Source organism: Phocoena sinus, chromosome 19, assembly GCF_008692025.1.
Source record: "Phocoena sinus isolate mPhoSin1 chromosome 19, mPhoSin1.pri, whole genome shotgun sequence".
NCBI classification, from domain to species: Eukaryota; Metazoa; Chordata; class Mammalia; order Artiodactyla; family Phocoenidae; genus Phocoena; species Phocoena sinus.
Genome location: NC_045781.1, coordinates 1086681 through 1104037, shown reverse-complemented (window position 1 = coordinate 1104037; position 17357 = coordinate 1086681). Strand labels below are relative to the sequence as shown.

At 42.9% G+C, this 17357-nt stretch overlaps 1 protein-coding gene across 1 annotated transcript; it reads right to left on the bottom strand.

Moving 5' to 3' along the window:
* Positions 1–1244: 1244 nt before the first annotated feature.
* Positions 1245–17148, bottom strand: LOC116743517 (zinc finger protein 211-like). The gene is made up of 3 exons (XM_032612037.1): positions 16983–17148; positions 15742–15868; positions 1245–5266 (listed from the first exon to the last, which is right to left on the bottom strand). Exons 1-3 carry the CDS (start codon positions 17013–17015, stop codon positions 3318–3320), a joined length of 2109 nt encoding a protein of 702 aa, XP_032467928.1. The 5' UTR covers positions 17016–17148; the 3' UTR covers positions 1245–3317.
* Positions 17149–17357: the final 209 nt, after the last annotated feature.

The window sequence follows — 17357 nt, the reverse complement described above, 5'->3', positions numbered from 1 at the left end:
ATGGCTCACGGGCCCAGCCGCTCCACGGCATGTGGAATCTTCCCGGACCAGGGCACGAACGTGTGTCCCCTGCATTGGCAGGTGGACTCTCAACCACTGTGCCACCAGGGAAGCCCAGGTGGATTCTTAACCACTGTGCCACCAGGGTAGTCCCAGGGCTCTCTTATTTTAGAAATGCATTCTAAGAAATTATGTATTCAAAGACATGATACCTAGGATTATAAACGTTAAAAACTATTAAGTAAATCATGAAACACAAAAAAATGTGCATAAACACGATAAATGATGTAAGATACAGGAAGGGGCAAACACAGTCATTCCATTTATATATACATTTGAAAATAGCTATTACAAAAGTAGAATATGCTCTTGTATCAGTCATTTTAATGTTGAGGATGAATTAACAATGGCAGGAGGAAAGTGGTTGGAGGGCTGTACACAAGTATGTCAAAATTTACATTTTAAATAGGCAAAATTTAAGTCAACTATTCATCCAGTAAATGATTTTCAAAAGAAAGATGCAGGGCTTCCCTGGTGGCACAGTGGTTGAGAATCTGCCTGCTAATGCAGAGGACACAGGTTCGAGCCCTGGTCTGGGAGGATCCCACATGCCGCGGAGCAACTAGGCCCGTGAGCCACAACTGAGCCTGCGCATCTGGAGCCTGTGTTCCACAACAAGAGAGGCCGTGATAGAGGCCCGCGCACTGCGATGAAGAGTGGCCCCCGCTTGCCACAACTAGAGAAAGCCCTAGCACAGAAACGAAGACACAACACAGCAAAAATAAATAAATTAATAAACTCCTACCCCCAACATCAAAAAAAAAAAAAAAAAAAAAAAAGAAAGATGCAAAACCTATCACTTTATTATAATTCTACTATGGTTTATTAGCTACATTCTTAAAATTGCGGCTACTATACCTGTAATGGTGGAAAAAGAATACAATAGCGGACTACTGGCAATGCTTCCCAAATGAATGCTCAGTGAAATTATGTTGGCAATTTGACCTTGATTATGGTTGGAATATATATACACGGAAACCGGCAAACACTACAAACCAGAGATTAATTTATTGTGTAATTGAATGTCTGGACTTAACACTAAGGTAGCATATATTAATAATGCAGATTATTCCTAAACCTGTATAATGTATGTGGCCATTACATTATGCATAGTATAAAATTGAGTAAAAGTTGAGAACATATTCTTTCACTATTCCAAATTACAATTACATTCAGAAAAGAAATCACTCACATTATTGATGAATGAGTGAAATCTAACAGATATCTTTGTTGTTTACCTGCTCTCTTTTGTCAAAAAAAGAGAAAATAGCCATATCTCACAAAATAAAAGTAGGCAAAAGATAGGAATAGAAATTTAACCAGTCAGGACACACAGGTAAAAAACAGACACATGAAAAACAAAATTCAACATCAACAATCCTAACAAAGGGAATTCCCTGGCAGTCCAGTGGTGAGGACTCCAGGCTTCCACAGCAGGGCACATGGGTTACTTTCCTGGTCAGAACTAAGATCATGCATGCTGTGTGATAGGGTTAAAAAACTAAAACCTGAAATAAATGCAATTAAAATCACAATTTAAAAAATACATTTATTTATTTATGTTTGTTTATAGCTACATTGGGTCTTCGTTACTGTGCACGGGCTTTCTCTAGTTGCACGACTGGGGGCTACTCTTCGTTGTAGTGCCTGCGATTCTCATTGTGGTTGCTTCTCTTTGTTGCGGAGCATGGGTTCTAGGCACGCGGGCTTCAGTAGTTGTGGCATGCGGGCTTAGTTACACCGTGACATGTAGGAAATTCCCGTCCCAGGACTCTAACCCATGTCCCCTGCATTGGCAGGCAGATTCTTAAGCAATGCACCACCAAGGAAGCCCCTAAAATCATAATCTTTTTATACATTTTTTGTTTGTTCGTTTTGCGGTACGTAGGCCTCTCACTGTTGTGGCCTCTCCCGTTGCGCAGCACAGGCTCCAGACGCGCAGGCTCAGCAGCCATGGATCACAGACCCAGCCTCTCCTCAGCATGTGGGATCCTCCCGGACCGGGGCATGAACCCATGTCCCCTGCATCGGCAGGCGGACTCTCAACCACTGTGCCACCAGGGAAGCCCTGTACATGAGTTTTTAAGTCTTCATGGGAGGGGTCAGCATGCATTCAGTCATAGCTTTTAAGGTAGGTTGATCAACTGTGGGTCCCAAGGCAAGGACGGCAAGTTCTTGCTAATTAACAATCACCATTTTGGTGAGTTAACACTTTTTCTGGAGGGATGGGAGGAACAGTGAGGCAATGGATCAAGGGCTTAGGAAGAGGATGCTTGGAGACCAGGTCACGTAGGGCCACGCTGGACATTCTTAGTCCTTCTGTTTCCATCACACTGCCCAGAACAGTGAGCGGGTCAACCACATAACAGGGCAACAGGGACATCCTGAGGTGGGTATGTAAAGATGGACAGGACCTTGGAAATGAATCACTGCACATGGCGGTAGAACCCATGTCAAATCTGGGGTAACACCAATGACCAGTCCAGAGTGCCTGGCTTAGTGCTGCTGTCCCTGTGGAGAACTTCCCAAGCAGGACGGTGTTTCCGGGAGATGTGTACTGGTGAAAATGAAGCTGGAGACCCTGGTAGTGATGCAGATGTCAGATGTGGGTAGTTCATGGTCAGGACACAGCAAGTGGAGGCCCTGCTCAGAGGGGCAGGAGAGAAGACAGTGGACGGGTGCAGGGTGTAGAGGAACTGCTCTCATCAAAGGCCTGGCATTAGTGAGCCCTTGTAGAAGTCCTTCAACATCTCTGAGCTGGATACCCCTTCTTTCACAAATGCCAATAATAATAACTGAATCACAGCACTGGATTTGTTGGATACATAAATGGAGTCAGTCACAGGAAAGTCATCAATATTGGTTCCCAGAGAAAAGATAATCCTGTCCATCAGCATGGGGCTGGGGTGTGAGCAGGGCTCCTGGTGTGGGGATCAGAGCACAGAAGTGTCAGGATGGACAAGGTGTTCTTTCAGTCCGCAAACCTGGGGGTGGGGGCAGGGGAGGAGTGAAGTGACCAGACTCTCCATATCCTGAACCAGGCAACCTGGCATTGAAGCCCAGATCACTGTCCATTTCTGGGAGATCACAAACACATGACACATCATCTCTATGTCTGTTTCCTCTCTAGAAAGGGTCCATTAGCTGCACGGGTTCTTCTCAGTCTCTTACCACCCAGAACTCCTTCAATGTCACTGCCGGCCACGTTCGTGATATTCATAAAGCCCTTTCTTCAGTATGAACTCTGTGATGTTTAATCAAGTGGCACCTTTGGGTGAAAGATTTACCACATTCCTTGCACTGAAAAGGCTTTCTCCAGTGTGGATTTTCCTATGGATGCGGAGGAGCTGTCTTTGCTTAAAGGCTTTCCCACATTCAGTGCACCCATAAGGCCTTTCTCCAGTGTGAACTCTGTGATGATCATAGAGAGAGGATCGACTAGTAAATGACTGCCCACATTCACTGCATTCATATGGCCTTACTCCACTGTGAACTCTCTGATGACGAAGAAGGCTAGAGCTACCAGTAAAACATTTCCCACATTCACTGCACTTATAAGGCCTTTCTCCAGTGTGAATTCTCTGATGGTCACGAAGGCTCGACCTAGCAGTAAAAGATTTCCCACATTCACTGCATTCATAAGGCCTTTCTCCATTGTGAACTCTCTGATGATACCGGAGGCCACTCCTAGCAACAAAAGATTTCCCACATTCACTGCACTCATAAGGCCTTTCTCTAGTATGAACTCTCTGATGACACTTGAGGTTCAGCCTAGGAGTTAAAGATTTCTCACATTTATTGCACTCATAAACCTGTTCTCCAGTGTGAAATTTCTTATGGGCATTGAGGTGTGCCTTTTGGCTAAGGAATTTCCCACATTCACTGCACTCAAAAGGCCTCACTCCACTGTGAGCTCTCCAATGATTACAAAGGTTCAACCTACTCGTAAACGATTTCCCACATTTATTGCACTCATAAGGCTTTTCTCCAGTGTGAACATTCATATGGGCACTGAGTTTTTCATTTTGGGTAAAGAATCTCCCACATTCACTGCACTCAAAAGGCCTTTCTCCACTGTGAATTCTCTGATGATTACAAAGGATCGACCAAGTAGTGAAAGATTTCCCACATTCACTGCACTCATAAGGCCTTTCTCCAGTGTGAACTCGCAGATGATAATAGAGGCCAGAACTAGTAGTAAGAGATTTCCCACACTCATTGCACTCGTAAGGCTTTTCTTCAGTGTGAACTCTCTGATGTGCAAGGAAATTGGATTTGCGGGCAAAATATTTTCCACATTGGGTGCATTGATAAGGTTTTTCTCCAGTGTGAACTTTCTGATGTTCGATTAAGTTCCACTTTTGGATGAAAGATTTAGCACATTCCTTGCATTCATAAGGCTTTTCTCCACTGTGGATTTTCCTATGTGCTCTGAGGTACTTCCTTAGGCTAAAGGATTTCCCACATTCACTACAGTCATAGCGTGTTCCTCCACAGTTAACTCTCTGATGTGTAAGGAAATGGGATTTGTGGCTAAAAAATTGTCCACAATGGCTGCATTCATAAGGCCTTTCTCCAGTGTGAACTTGCTCATGCTGAATAAGGTTAGTTCTTTGGGTAAAGGCTTTCCCGGATTCTCTGAACTCACAAAACCCTTCAGTAGTGAGGACTCTCTCATCCTGAATAAGTATTTCTGTGTATCTGGAGGCTTTCTTGCCTTCTCCCCAGCTGTGATGACATTTTCCACTGTCAAAAACAGCTTCACACTCCTTACTGTTGTTCAGTTTCTTCCTGGTATTAGTGGTCTGTGGCTGAAGTTCCATGTTGGCTATGTAGTTGTTCCCAATCTCCATGTAGGTAGAGAGATTCTCCATTACATGGATTGTGCAGCTTTTGAAAAATGCGGGTCTCCCCATATCACAGCTGAAGGGTTTCTCTCTAATGTGCTGCTTCTGGTGCTCTTGAAGGTTTGCAGTGAAATAGAACTGTTTCCCACATGCCCCACATGTGTATGCTTTCTGCCCCCTATTTGTTCCTTGCTCTTCAGCCAAGTGCAAAATGTCTCTCAAAACAGGGATGCACATCTTACACGGCTGGGCCCTCTCAGGAGATGAACCTGCCCTGGGGGTCCTCATCTGTGACACTCCTTCTGCAGATACACTCTGTTCAGAAGACGTCTCTTCATCCTCAACTGCAGGAAAAGAACCTGAAAACAAAGAAGCGATGATGAAGTTCATGTTGAGTTTATTGCGGGGAGTGAGGCCATCACAAGTCTACATTTGACAAGTGAAAGAACCAGTCCACAGGATTGTGTTCAGGAAATGAATTTGGGGTCAAATTGAGAAGCAGCTGTTCTCACCAAGTACAGGACACAAGGACTGGATGGGGCCCAAAGCGAAAGGCATCTTGTGCAATTCACTCCTTGTCAATGGCCTTTACCAGGAGTGCATCTCCTGGTGACCTCTGATAAGGTACAGAAGTGTATGTCCGGGCTTCCCTGGTGGCGCAGTGGTTGAGAGTCCGCCTGCCGATGTAGGGGACACGGGTTCGTGCCCCGGTCTGGGAAGATCCCACATGCCGCGGAGCGGCTGGGCCCGTGAGCCATGGCCGCTGAGCCAGCGCATCCGGAGCCTGTGCTCCGCAGCGGGAGAGGCCACAACAGTGAGAGGCCCGCATACCGCAAAAAAAAAAAAAAGAAGTGTATGTCCATATATACACTAAGAAATGTAAAACAGATAGCTAGTAGGAAGCAGCCGCATAGCACAGGGAGATCAGCTCAGTGCTTTGTGACCACCTAGAGGAGTGGGATAGGGAAGGTGAGAGGGAGATGCAAGAGGGAGGGGATATGGGGATATATGTGTATATATAGCTGATTCACTTTGTTATACAGCAGCAACTAACACAACAATGTAAAGGAATTATACTCCAATAAAGATGTTAAAAAAAAGAAAAGTTATGTCCAGGTCTCAGAAAATCTGACTGCAAGAGGTCACTGGCATTCCAGAAATATTGAAGGATCCGTATGTTGAGGACACAAATAGTGTCAGTAGGTACTACGGGAAAAACAGTGTGAAGACCACATGAGATAAGTGGTTTAGAGAGGTGGTAGGTAATGAATCCGAGAGTGCAGTCAGAATAAAAATGGGAAGTAGTAGAAATAACAAGTTGGCAGAATGTCACGAACGGAGAAAGACGAGAGAAGTGATTTGTAGCCACTGACAATAGTGGCTGGTGGTGGTGGTTGTTTTAAAGATTCAACATGTAAGTATACTCATGTACTACAGGTAAACCTGGAACAACATGGGTTAAAACTACTTGGGTCCACTTGTACAGAGATATTTTTCAACAAATACACTGTATTTGTGTATTTGTTGAAATACATCTGTAGCTAGATGAATCCACAAACGAAAACTTCAGAATCAGAGGGCTGACTATGGGACTTCAGCATCCACAGATTTCAGTATATGCAGGGGCTCCTGGAACCAATCCTCCGTGGAAACAGTGGGACAAGTGGATTTGTCTTTCTCTCTCTGACTTATTTCACTTAGCATAATGTCCTCAAGGTCTATCCATGTTGAGGCAAATGGCAAAATTTCTTTCTTTCTTTATGGTTGTATATTATTGCATAATATGCCACATATACCACATGTTTGTTAGATCCACTCATCCATCAATGGACACTTAGGTTGTTTCCATCTGTTGAATGTTATAAATAATGCTGAAATAAACCTGAGGTACAGATATCTTTTTGAGATGATTATTTCACTCCCTGTGGATAAATACACAGAAGTGGAATTGCTGGACCATATGGAAGTTCCTTTTTGAATTTTGTAAGGATTCTCCATAGTTTTCCATAGTAGTTGTAACAATGTACACTCCCACCAACAGTGCACAACTGGTCCCTTTTCTCCACAACTTCACCAACACTTATTTCTTGGCTTTTTCACAACATTGTAACATGTGTGAGGTGGTATCTCACGGTGGTTTTTTTTTCCTAACTTTTAATTTATTTTTGGCTGCATTGTGTCCTCGTTTCTGCATGTGGGCTTTCTCTAATTGCGGTGAGTGGAGGCTAGGCTTTTGTTGTGGTGCACGGGCTTCTCATTGTGGTGTATTCTCTCGTGGCGGAGCACAGGCTCTATGTGCACAGACTTCAGTAGCTGCAGCATGCAGGCTCGAAAATTGCAGCACACAGGCCCTAGAGTGCGTAGGCTTCAGCAGTTCTGTCGCATGGGCTCAGTAGTTGTGGTGCAGGATCTAGGGCACACAGGCTTCAGTAGTTGTGGCACTCGGACTCAGAAGTTGTGGCTCATGGGCTCTGGAGCACAGGCTCAGTAGTGTGGCACAGGGCCTTAGCTGCTCTGCAGCACATGGGACCTTCCTGGATCAGGGATCTAACCCGCATCCTCTGCAGTGGCAGGTGGATTATTCTTTTTTTAATAAATTTATTTCTTTATTTATTTTTGGCTGTGTTGGGTGTTTGTTGCTGCATGCAGGCTTTCTCTAGTTGCCACAAGCAGGGGCTCTCTTCGCTGTGGTGCACGGGCTTCTCATTGTGGTGGCTTCTCTTGTTGTAGAACACGGGCTCTACACGGGCGGGCTTTAGAAGTTGTGGCACACAGGCACAGTAGTTGTGGCTCCCAGGCTCTAGAGTGCAGGCTCAGTAGTTGTAGCTCACAGGCTTAGTTGCTCCAGGGCATGTGGGATCTTCCCAGACCAGGGCTCGAACCCGTGTCCCTGCATTGGCAGGTGGATTCTCAACCACTGTGCCAGCAGGGAAATCCTCATCGTGGTTTTGATTTGCATTTCCCAACCATTAGTGATATTGAGCATCTTTTCATGTAGCCATTGCCCATATGCATGTCTTCTAAGGAAAAATAGTAACTGTACACTCCATTATGCATTTTTTAATTAATGAATTTATTTATTTTTGGCTGCATTTTATCTTCATTATTGCATGTGGGCTTTCTCCAGTTGTGGCAAGCGGGAGCTACTCTTTGTTGCGGTGTACAGGCTTCTCATTGCAGTGGCCTCCCCTGTTGCGGAGCACAGGCTCTAGGTGCACAGGGTTCAGTAGTTGTGGCATGCAGGCTCAGTAGTTGTGGCTCATGGGCTCCAGAGCACAGGCCCAGAAGCTGTAGCACATAGGCTATCTGCTCTGAGGCATGTGGGATCCTCCCAGATCAGGGCTTGAACCTGCGCCCCCTACATTGGCAGGTGGACTCACAACCACTGCACAACCAGGGAAGCCCTGTTATGCATTTTAAAACACACCCATTTATGTATGCTTATGTAAAATTAAAACAAATGAGAACAATAATACAATGCAGGATAGCAATTAGGATTTTTTTAAATTATAAGATATTCAAACTACCAAGGCAGCCATACAGTGTTATATGAAAAGTGGACTTCAATCAGATGTAAATACAGAGTGCAAACTCTAGCACAACTACATTAAAAAAATGAAAAGAAACGAGTATATCTGATATGCTAACAAGGAGAGGAAATGCAATCATACAAGATGCTCGATCTAAACAATAAAAACAAGAGTGGAATACTAAAATAGGAACAAAGAATATGGTCAATGGTAGAAAATGGTAACAAATACATTAAATATTTATCCACCTATATCAATATATTAAACACTGATAGTCTCAATGCACCAATGAAAAGAGAGATTATCAGAGTGAATCCATAAGCAGGAGTCAGCTATATGTTCTCTCAAAATAATCCACTTTATTTATTTTACATCCTCATTAGAATATAATTGCTTTACAATGTTTTGTTAGTTTCTGCTGTATAACAAAGTGAATCAGCTATCTGTATACGTATATCCCCATATTCCCTCCCTCTTGAGCTTCCCTCCCACTCTACCTATCCCACCCCTCCAGGTCGTCACAAAGCATTGAGCTGATCTCCCTGTGCTATGCAGCTGCTTCCAACTAACTATTTATTTTACATTTGGTAGTGTATATATGTCAATGCTACTCTCTCACTTCCTCCCAGCTTACCCTTTCCCCTCCCTGTGTCCTCAAGTCCATTCTCTACATCTGTATCTTTATTCCTGTTATGCCCCTAGGTTCATGAGTACCATTTTTTTAAGATTCCATGTATATGCATTAGCATATGGTATTTGTTTTTCACTTTCTGACTTACTTCACTCTGTATAACAGACTCTAGATCCATCTGCCTTATTACAAATAACTCAATTTTGTTCCTTTTTATGACTGAGTAATATTCCATTGTATATATGCACCAGATCTTCTTTATCCATTCAACTGTCAATGGGCATTTAGGTTGCTTCCATGTCCTGGCTATTGTAAATAGTGCTGCAATGAACACTGTAGTACATGTAGTTTTTTGAATTCTGGTTTTCTCAAGGTAGTGGGATCTCAGCCCAGTAGTGGGATTTCTGGGTCATATGGTAGTTATTTTCTTAGTTTTTCAAGGAACCTCCATACTGTTCTCCATAGTGGCTGTATCAACTTACTGCATGTGCACTTTCTCTAGTTCCAGCAAACAGGGATTACTCTTCAGTGCAGTGCGCAGGCTTCTCATTGTGGTGGTTTCTCTTGTAGAATGTGGGATCTGGGCATGCAGACTTCCATAGTAGCAGCACACAGACTCAGTAGTTGTGGCTCACAGGCTTAACTGCTCTGTGGCACGTGGAATCTTCCTGGACCAGGGATCAACCCCATGTCCCCTGCATTGGTAGGTGGATTCTTAACCAATGTGCCATGAGTGAAGTCCAGAAACCCACTTTAAATACAAATATGTGAGAATTTCCTGGCAGTCCTGTGGTTAGGACTTGGCGCTTTCACTGCTTTAGGCCAGGTTCAATCCCTGGCCAGGGAACTAAGACACTGCAAGCTGTGGCACAGCCAAAAGAAAAAAGAAAAAAAATCCACCAATACATGATCTCATTGATAGATTCAGAAAACCAGATCTGGCAAAATCCAACACCTATTCACGATCAAAATCTCCATCTCCTAGTAAACTAAAAATAGAAAAAGAACTTCAACTTGACAATTGAAATAAACTCTATACTCTCATCTTTACCAGATGAAAAACTAGAGAAAAACTAGAAACTTTCCCAATAAGATGAAGAAGGCAAGGCTCTTCCCTCTGGCAACTCCCTTTCAACTTTATACTATAAGTCATAATTAATGGACTGATAGGAGAAAGTTACATAAAAGTTATACTGATTGGGAAGGAAGGAATCAAACTGCCTTAATTCTCAGATGATATAACCAGCTATGTAAAAACCAAAATACACACACACAAAAAAAACCCCAAAACAAATCCTGGAATTTGGAAGCAATTATAGCCAAGTTTCAGGATACAAGGATACTATACAAAAGTCAATCACTTTCCAATACATCAAGAATAAACAAGTGAAATTTGAAATTAAAAACACAAGATCATGTACATTAACACCCCCCTAAACAAGTAGAGAGAGAAAGGAAGAAACAATTATAAATCTACCAAGACATATACAAGATTTACATGAAGGGGGACTTCCCTGGTGGCACAGTGGTTAAGAATCTGTCTGCCAATGCAGGGGAGGTGGGTTTGATTGCTGGTCCATTAAGATCCCACATGCTGTGGAGCAACTAAGCCCATAAGCCACAACTACTGAGCTTGTGTTCCAGAGCCTGTGAGCCACAACTGAGCCCACGTGCCACAACTACTGAAGCCCATGTGCCTAGAGCCCATGCTCCACAACAAGAGAAGCCACCACAATGAGAAGCCTGCACACCGCAATGAAGAGAAACCCCTGCTTGCCGCAACTAGAGAAAGCCCACCTGCAGCAAGAAAGACCCAACGCAGCCAGAAATAAATAAATATAAAAAGAAAAAAAAATCTACATAAGGGAAACTCTAAAACTCTGATGAATAAATCAAAGAACTACATAAACAGAACTAAATAAATGGAAAGATATTTCACGTTCATAAATATGAAGACCCACTACTGTCAAGAAGTCAGTTCTTCCTAATTTCACCTAGACTGCACCTAGATTCAATGCAATCCAAATCAAAATCCCAGCACATTTTTTTGTGGACATAAGTAAATTGATCCTAAAGTTTATACAGAGAGACAAAAGTCCCAGAATAGCCAAAACCATACTGAAGAACAAAGGTCGCAGACTGACACTACTCAACTTCAAGACTTAGTATCTTAAAAAGAAAAAGAAAGAAAAAAAGAGAAAGGAAAAGAAAAACAAGATTTAGTATCTAAGGTAATCAAGCCTGGGAATTCCCTGGCACCCTTGGCTAGGACTCTGCAAATTCACTGCTGAGGGCCCAGGGTTCAATCCCTGGTTGGGGAACTAAGAACTTATAAGCTGCGTGGCATGGTGAAAAAAAACAAAAACAAAATGTAATCAAGCCAGTGCAGTATTGTGGAAAGGACAGAGAAACAGATCAATGAACAGTATTGAGAGCGCAAAAACAGATCCACAGAAATACACTCATCTGACTTTTGACAGATGACAAGTGCCATACAATGGAGAAAAATGAAGTCTTTAGAATAAATAGTACTGGAACAACTGAACATCACATGCCAAGACATGAATTCTAGACACAAACCTTACACCCTTCACAAAAAATTAACTCAAAATGGATAATGGGCCTAAAAGTTAAGTACAAAAAACCCTTGGGCTTCCGTGGTGGCGTAGTGGTTGAGAGTCCGCCTGCCGATGCAGGGGACATGGGTTTGTGACCCGGTCTGGGAAGATCTCACATGCTGCGGAGCGGCTAGGCCCGTGAGCCATGGCCGCTGAGCCTGCGCGTCTGGAGCCTGTGCTCCGCAACTGGAGGGGCCACAACAGTGAGAGGCCTGCGTACCGCAAAAAAAAAAAAAAACCTTAAAATTCAGTACGAAAACAACAACCCAAATAAAAAATGAGCAAAACACCTTAACAAACACTTTATTAAAAGAAGATATACACATAACAATTTAGCATATACAAAGATGCACGGAAATGCAAATTAAACTCAAAAGCAGATACCAATACATACCTATAAAAATGGCCAAAATCCAAACACTGACAACACCAAATGCTGGTGAGGGTGTGGAGCAACAAGAATTTCATTCATTGCCGATTGGAATGCTTAATGGTAGAGTCCATTTTGAAAGGCAGTTTGGTAGTTTCTTACTAAACTGAACATAATCTTATATCCTCCAGCAATTGTACTCTGCGGTATTTATACAAAGGAGTTGAAAAGGGACATATACACAAAAACCTTCAAACAGATATTTACAGTAGCTTTATTCAAAACTTTCAAAACTTGGAAGTAATGAAGAAATCCTTCAGTAGATGAATGGATAAACATGATACATCTAGAGAACAGCAACATTATTTACAAATAAACTGCAATGAGCTATCAAGTCATGAAAAGACAAGCAGAAAACTTAAAATGCATGTTACTATGTGAAATAAGCCAAGATGAAAAGGCTACATACTGTATGAGTCCAAGGATATGACATTGTCAAAAAGGGGAAACTAATGAGACAGTAAAAAAGTAATCAGGGGACACCAAGGAGTATGGGGGAAGAAGGGATGAACAGGTGGGGCATGGAGAATTTTTAGTTGAAAATTGAACACATTCTGTATGATACTATAACGGTGAATACGTGTCATTATACATTTATCAAAGCCCACAGAATGTACAACACCATGAGTGAACCCTATTGCAAACTTTATATTTTGAGTGATAATGATGTGTTCGTGTAGGTTCATCAGCTTTAACACTCAGATGGTGGATTTTTGATTCAATGCAATCCCTATCAAAAACAATGACATCTTCAAGAAATAGAAAAATTCAAAAAAAAATATTCAGACTCAAATTCATATAGACTCTCAAGGGATTCAATACAGCCAAAGAAATTGTGAAAATCAACAAAGTTGAAGGATTCACAACACATGAATTCAAACTTTCTTACAAAGCTACAGTAAGCAAAACACCATAAGGTGCTACTGGCATAAAGACAGATATATACTCCAGTGGAATATAACAGAGACTAGACACTAGAGTGTCTAAAAATCAGCCCTTAAATATATGATGCAATAATTACTAACAAGAGGATGATTTTCATTGAATAAGGACAGCCTTTTCAACAAGTGGCACAGGGAAAACCAGATACCCACATGCACAACAATGAAATTAGAACCTTACCTAACACCATACACAAAAATTCACTCAAAATATATCAAAAGCCTAAACGTAAGAGCTAACATGTAAGAGCCTTGTTTTCAGGGAGAGTTAGAAAAAACAAACAAGTAAAGCTTCAAAACGTTGGATTCAGCCATGATTTCTTGCCTTTGACAACAAAGGCAAAAGCAACAAAAGAAAAAATAAACAAATTGGACCTCATAAAAACGAACAATTTTGGTTGCATACCTTTAATTTACACAAACTTATGTGTCATTATAGCCTAAGAAAGCTGGGGGAAGAAAGGAAAAAAATGAAAAACTTTTTAACATCAAAAGACATTATAAACACAGTAAGAAAGAAACCACAGATTGGGAGAAAACATTTCCAAAACACGTATATAAAAAGGGATTCATACCCAGAATTTATGGATAAATCTGTAATTCAACAACAACCAAAAAACCAACTTGATTAATAAATAAAAAAGAACTTGAACAGATATTTTTCTAAAGCTGTACAAATGGCCAATAAGCACACCGAAAGGGATGTAATTGAAATGGGAAAAATATACCATTTCACCCCCATTAGGATGGCTATGATCTAAAGAACAGAAAATAACAGGGACCTCCCTAGCAGTCCAGTGGTTAAGACTGCACGCTGTCACTGAAGGGGGCGCAGGTTCGATCCCTGGTCATCACTTCTTGGGGAACTAAGATCCTGCAAGCCCCCCAGCAAGGCCGAAACAAAACAAAAAAAGAGAACAGAAAATAACAGATGCTGGAACATCTGGGATGGAGCAGTGGTTAAGACTCTGCGCTTCTAACGCAGGGGGTCAGGGTTCGATTCCTGGTCAGGGAACTAGATCCCACATGCATGCCACAACTAACAGTTCACATGCCACAACTAAGGAGTCTGCAAGCCGCATCTAAGGAACAAGCGAGCCAGAACTAAGGAACCCGCCTTCCACAACTAAGACTTGGCAAAACTGAAATAAATAAATAAATGTTAAAAAAAAATAAAAAGAAACAAAAAACCAGATGCTGGCGTGGATATAGAGAAATTGGAATCTTGAAAAAAGGTCTTGAAAAAACATCCTATGGTCTGTTTTAGTAGTAACCATGTCAGTGACAACACTGTCACACAGTCAGGCACAAAAATATGTCAGGTACAAGAATGGAGCAAAGTTTGGGTACCATTCATTTGGACAGTCACCTGGCCAAAGACAGGGCAAACAAGGAGGGATTGATCAGGTGGATGGCAAGACTACTGACCATGACAGTCTCCCAAGGCAACAGAAATAAAAGCAAAAATAAACAAATGGTACCTCATCAAACTTATAAGCTTTGGCACAGCAAAGGAAACCATAAAGAAAACAAAAAGATATCCTATTTCCAAATAATGTGACTGACAAAGGCTTAATTTCCAAAATATATAAACAGCTATACAACTCAATAACAAAAAACAAACAACCCAGAAGACCTAAATAAACATCTCTCTAAAGCAAAAACACAAATGGGCAATAGGCACATGAAAAGATGCTAATCATCGCTAATTATCAGAAAAATACAAATCAAAACTATTCAATACAATGAGGTACAACCTCACACCAGTCAGAATGGCCATCATTAAAAAGCCTACAATAACAAGTGTAGGAAAAGGTGTGGAGAAAAAGGAAACCTCTTACACTGCTGCTAGGACTGTAAATTGGTACAGCCACTATGGAGAATAGTATGGAGGTTCCTCAAAAACCAAAAAATAGAGTTACCATATATTCCAGCAATCCCATTCCTCACCATATATCCAGAGAAAAACATGGTTTGAAAGGATACATGCACCCCAATGTTCAATGCAGCACTGTTTCCAATAGCCAAGACATGGAAGCAAACTAAATGTTCATCAACAGTTGAATGGATAAAGAAGATGTGGTGCTTATATACCATGGAATATTACTCAGCCATTAAAACGAATGAAATAACGCCATTCACAGCAACATGGATGGACCTACAGATTGTCATACTGAGTGACGTTAAGTCACAAAGAGAAAGATATGCAGAATCTAAAAAAAAAAAGTTGATACATATAAACTTATTTAGAAAACAGAAACAGGCTCACAGACATAGAGAATGAACTTGTGGTTGCCAGGGGGGAAGGTTGAAGGGGATGGATAGTTAGGGAGTTTGGAATTGACATGTACACACTGCTGTATTTTAAATGGATAACCACGGACCTACTGTACAGCAGAAATTAAAACAAAATTGTAAATCAACAATACTTCAATAAAACTAAAAACAATCTACAAAAAAGACTACTGACCCTGAATCTTTACCTGCAACTTTGGGGCTACTGGTGTTCGGGCACTAAGGACTAGGGATGCACTCTGCCTAGCCATAGTAACCACAGCACATAACCAAGGAATTTAAGAAGAAAGCAGTGCCCATGTACCAGATGTGAGGACAGAGCTGCCCTTGAGGAAGAGAAGAAAGGAAGAACCTAGCTCAGAGGATAGGGGTGGGTGTGAGGGCCTTACCCAGCATGCATACAACTGCAAAGTTCTCCAGCATGACATCAAGGTACAGGTGTATCTGAACCTCATCAAGAAGACACCATTCCTCCCAGGAGAAGTACACGGCCACATCCTCAAAGGTCACACTGCCCTGGTATAAGAGGGACAAATGAAACCATGAACGGTCTCACTCCTGAAAACCCACAATCCATCTTCCCAAACACTTCTCCTACTGCCCAAAAAGATGGAGCCATTTGAGACCTGGGGTAGAAAACCTCCCTCCTCTGATCTGAATCTCCCAATACCTCCAGAACACACAGGCAGTCATTTGAAGCCGAAATCCTGCTTTTCTGTGCTGTTTATTCCCACCAGAAAACAAAGGAGACCTGCACTTACCTAAACCAACTCAACCTCACCTCAAAGTACTTCCACATACGGGTGTGGGTTCTGGAGTAACCTTCCATACTCCCTCCATAGAACGTCTGGGCCTGCACTCAGTACCCAGGGCACGAAGTTCTCCAAAGTCCCCAAACCAAAAAGCTAGTAGAATGGCAGGTGACGAGCCCTAAGACACCTCAAATACAGAGAATGTGTGCGTGGGGGTCAAAACAAGTGAGGGATTGGGACAACCTCCATTAACCAAAAGTGTTTCTGCAGCCCTGGGAATCTGTGGGAACAAGCAGGCCATAGAAGAAAGTGACCATGGTGGTACTCCAGGACATCAGGCCTTCCCTGGCCCCATGGCGGAACCAGAGCCAGGTGATCTCGGGCTGACTGGCTAATCTCCCCTCCCTGCCTCCGTCCCCAGTGCTACCGTTTATCAGTTGTGACCTTGGAAAAGCCACAACTTCCCTCTGCCTCAAAGTCCTCATCGCCCACCTAGAGTCTTTTCTTCCACTGAACAGGCTTTGGAGAAGTTTTAAAAGCCTAACTCAGATTGTGTCCTTCCTTTGTTCAAAACTCTCCACCGCTCCGAGGGCCCTAAGAAGAAAAGTATAGCCTCTCAGCTACCACTGCAGATGCAGCCTGGCCTCAAACTTGGTTCCTCGCAGAAACAAGACGGAGTACACGTCCCCGGAATGTTCCTGCTTCGGTTGCATCTCCAAGCCTCACTCACACCGCATACACTGGTGGTCAGAAATAGATAAAACACCCCTGAAGCCCTCACTGTCCTGGACCAGACGTGTCCAGGCGCCGCTCACTCGGGGCGTTTGTATTTCGGTGGGGAAACGGGCAGGCGAGAACCCGGAGACCGCAGCGTTTACCTGAGGTGGGTCCCTCAGCGCAGGAGCCGCCATCGGAGCCTTTGCGCGGAGCGGAGCGGCGACAGTCCAGCGACCGGGTCGGAGTCAGCACGGTTACTCCCCGCAAGCGGCGGCGTCGTCCCCGCCCCGCCCCTGTGTAGTGCGCACAAACCCTCCACTTTCGCCTCCTGGGCCCTTCACCTTGTTCCCAACACCGCACAGTGGAGATATTGAACAGGTCTACAGTCTCAACAACAATCAAAATCTCTTTACGAAGACACCGGAAGTTCTCCTCCCTGATGTTCCTCTCCCGGAAATGCCCCTTTTCTAGATTTTCATTGGATGAACGTTCCATTAGCGCAAGTTCTTCTGTGTAATGTAGTTCCGTGGCCTGAA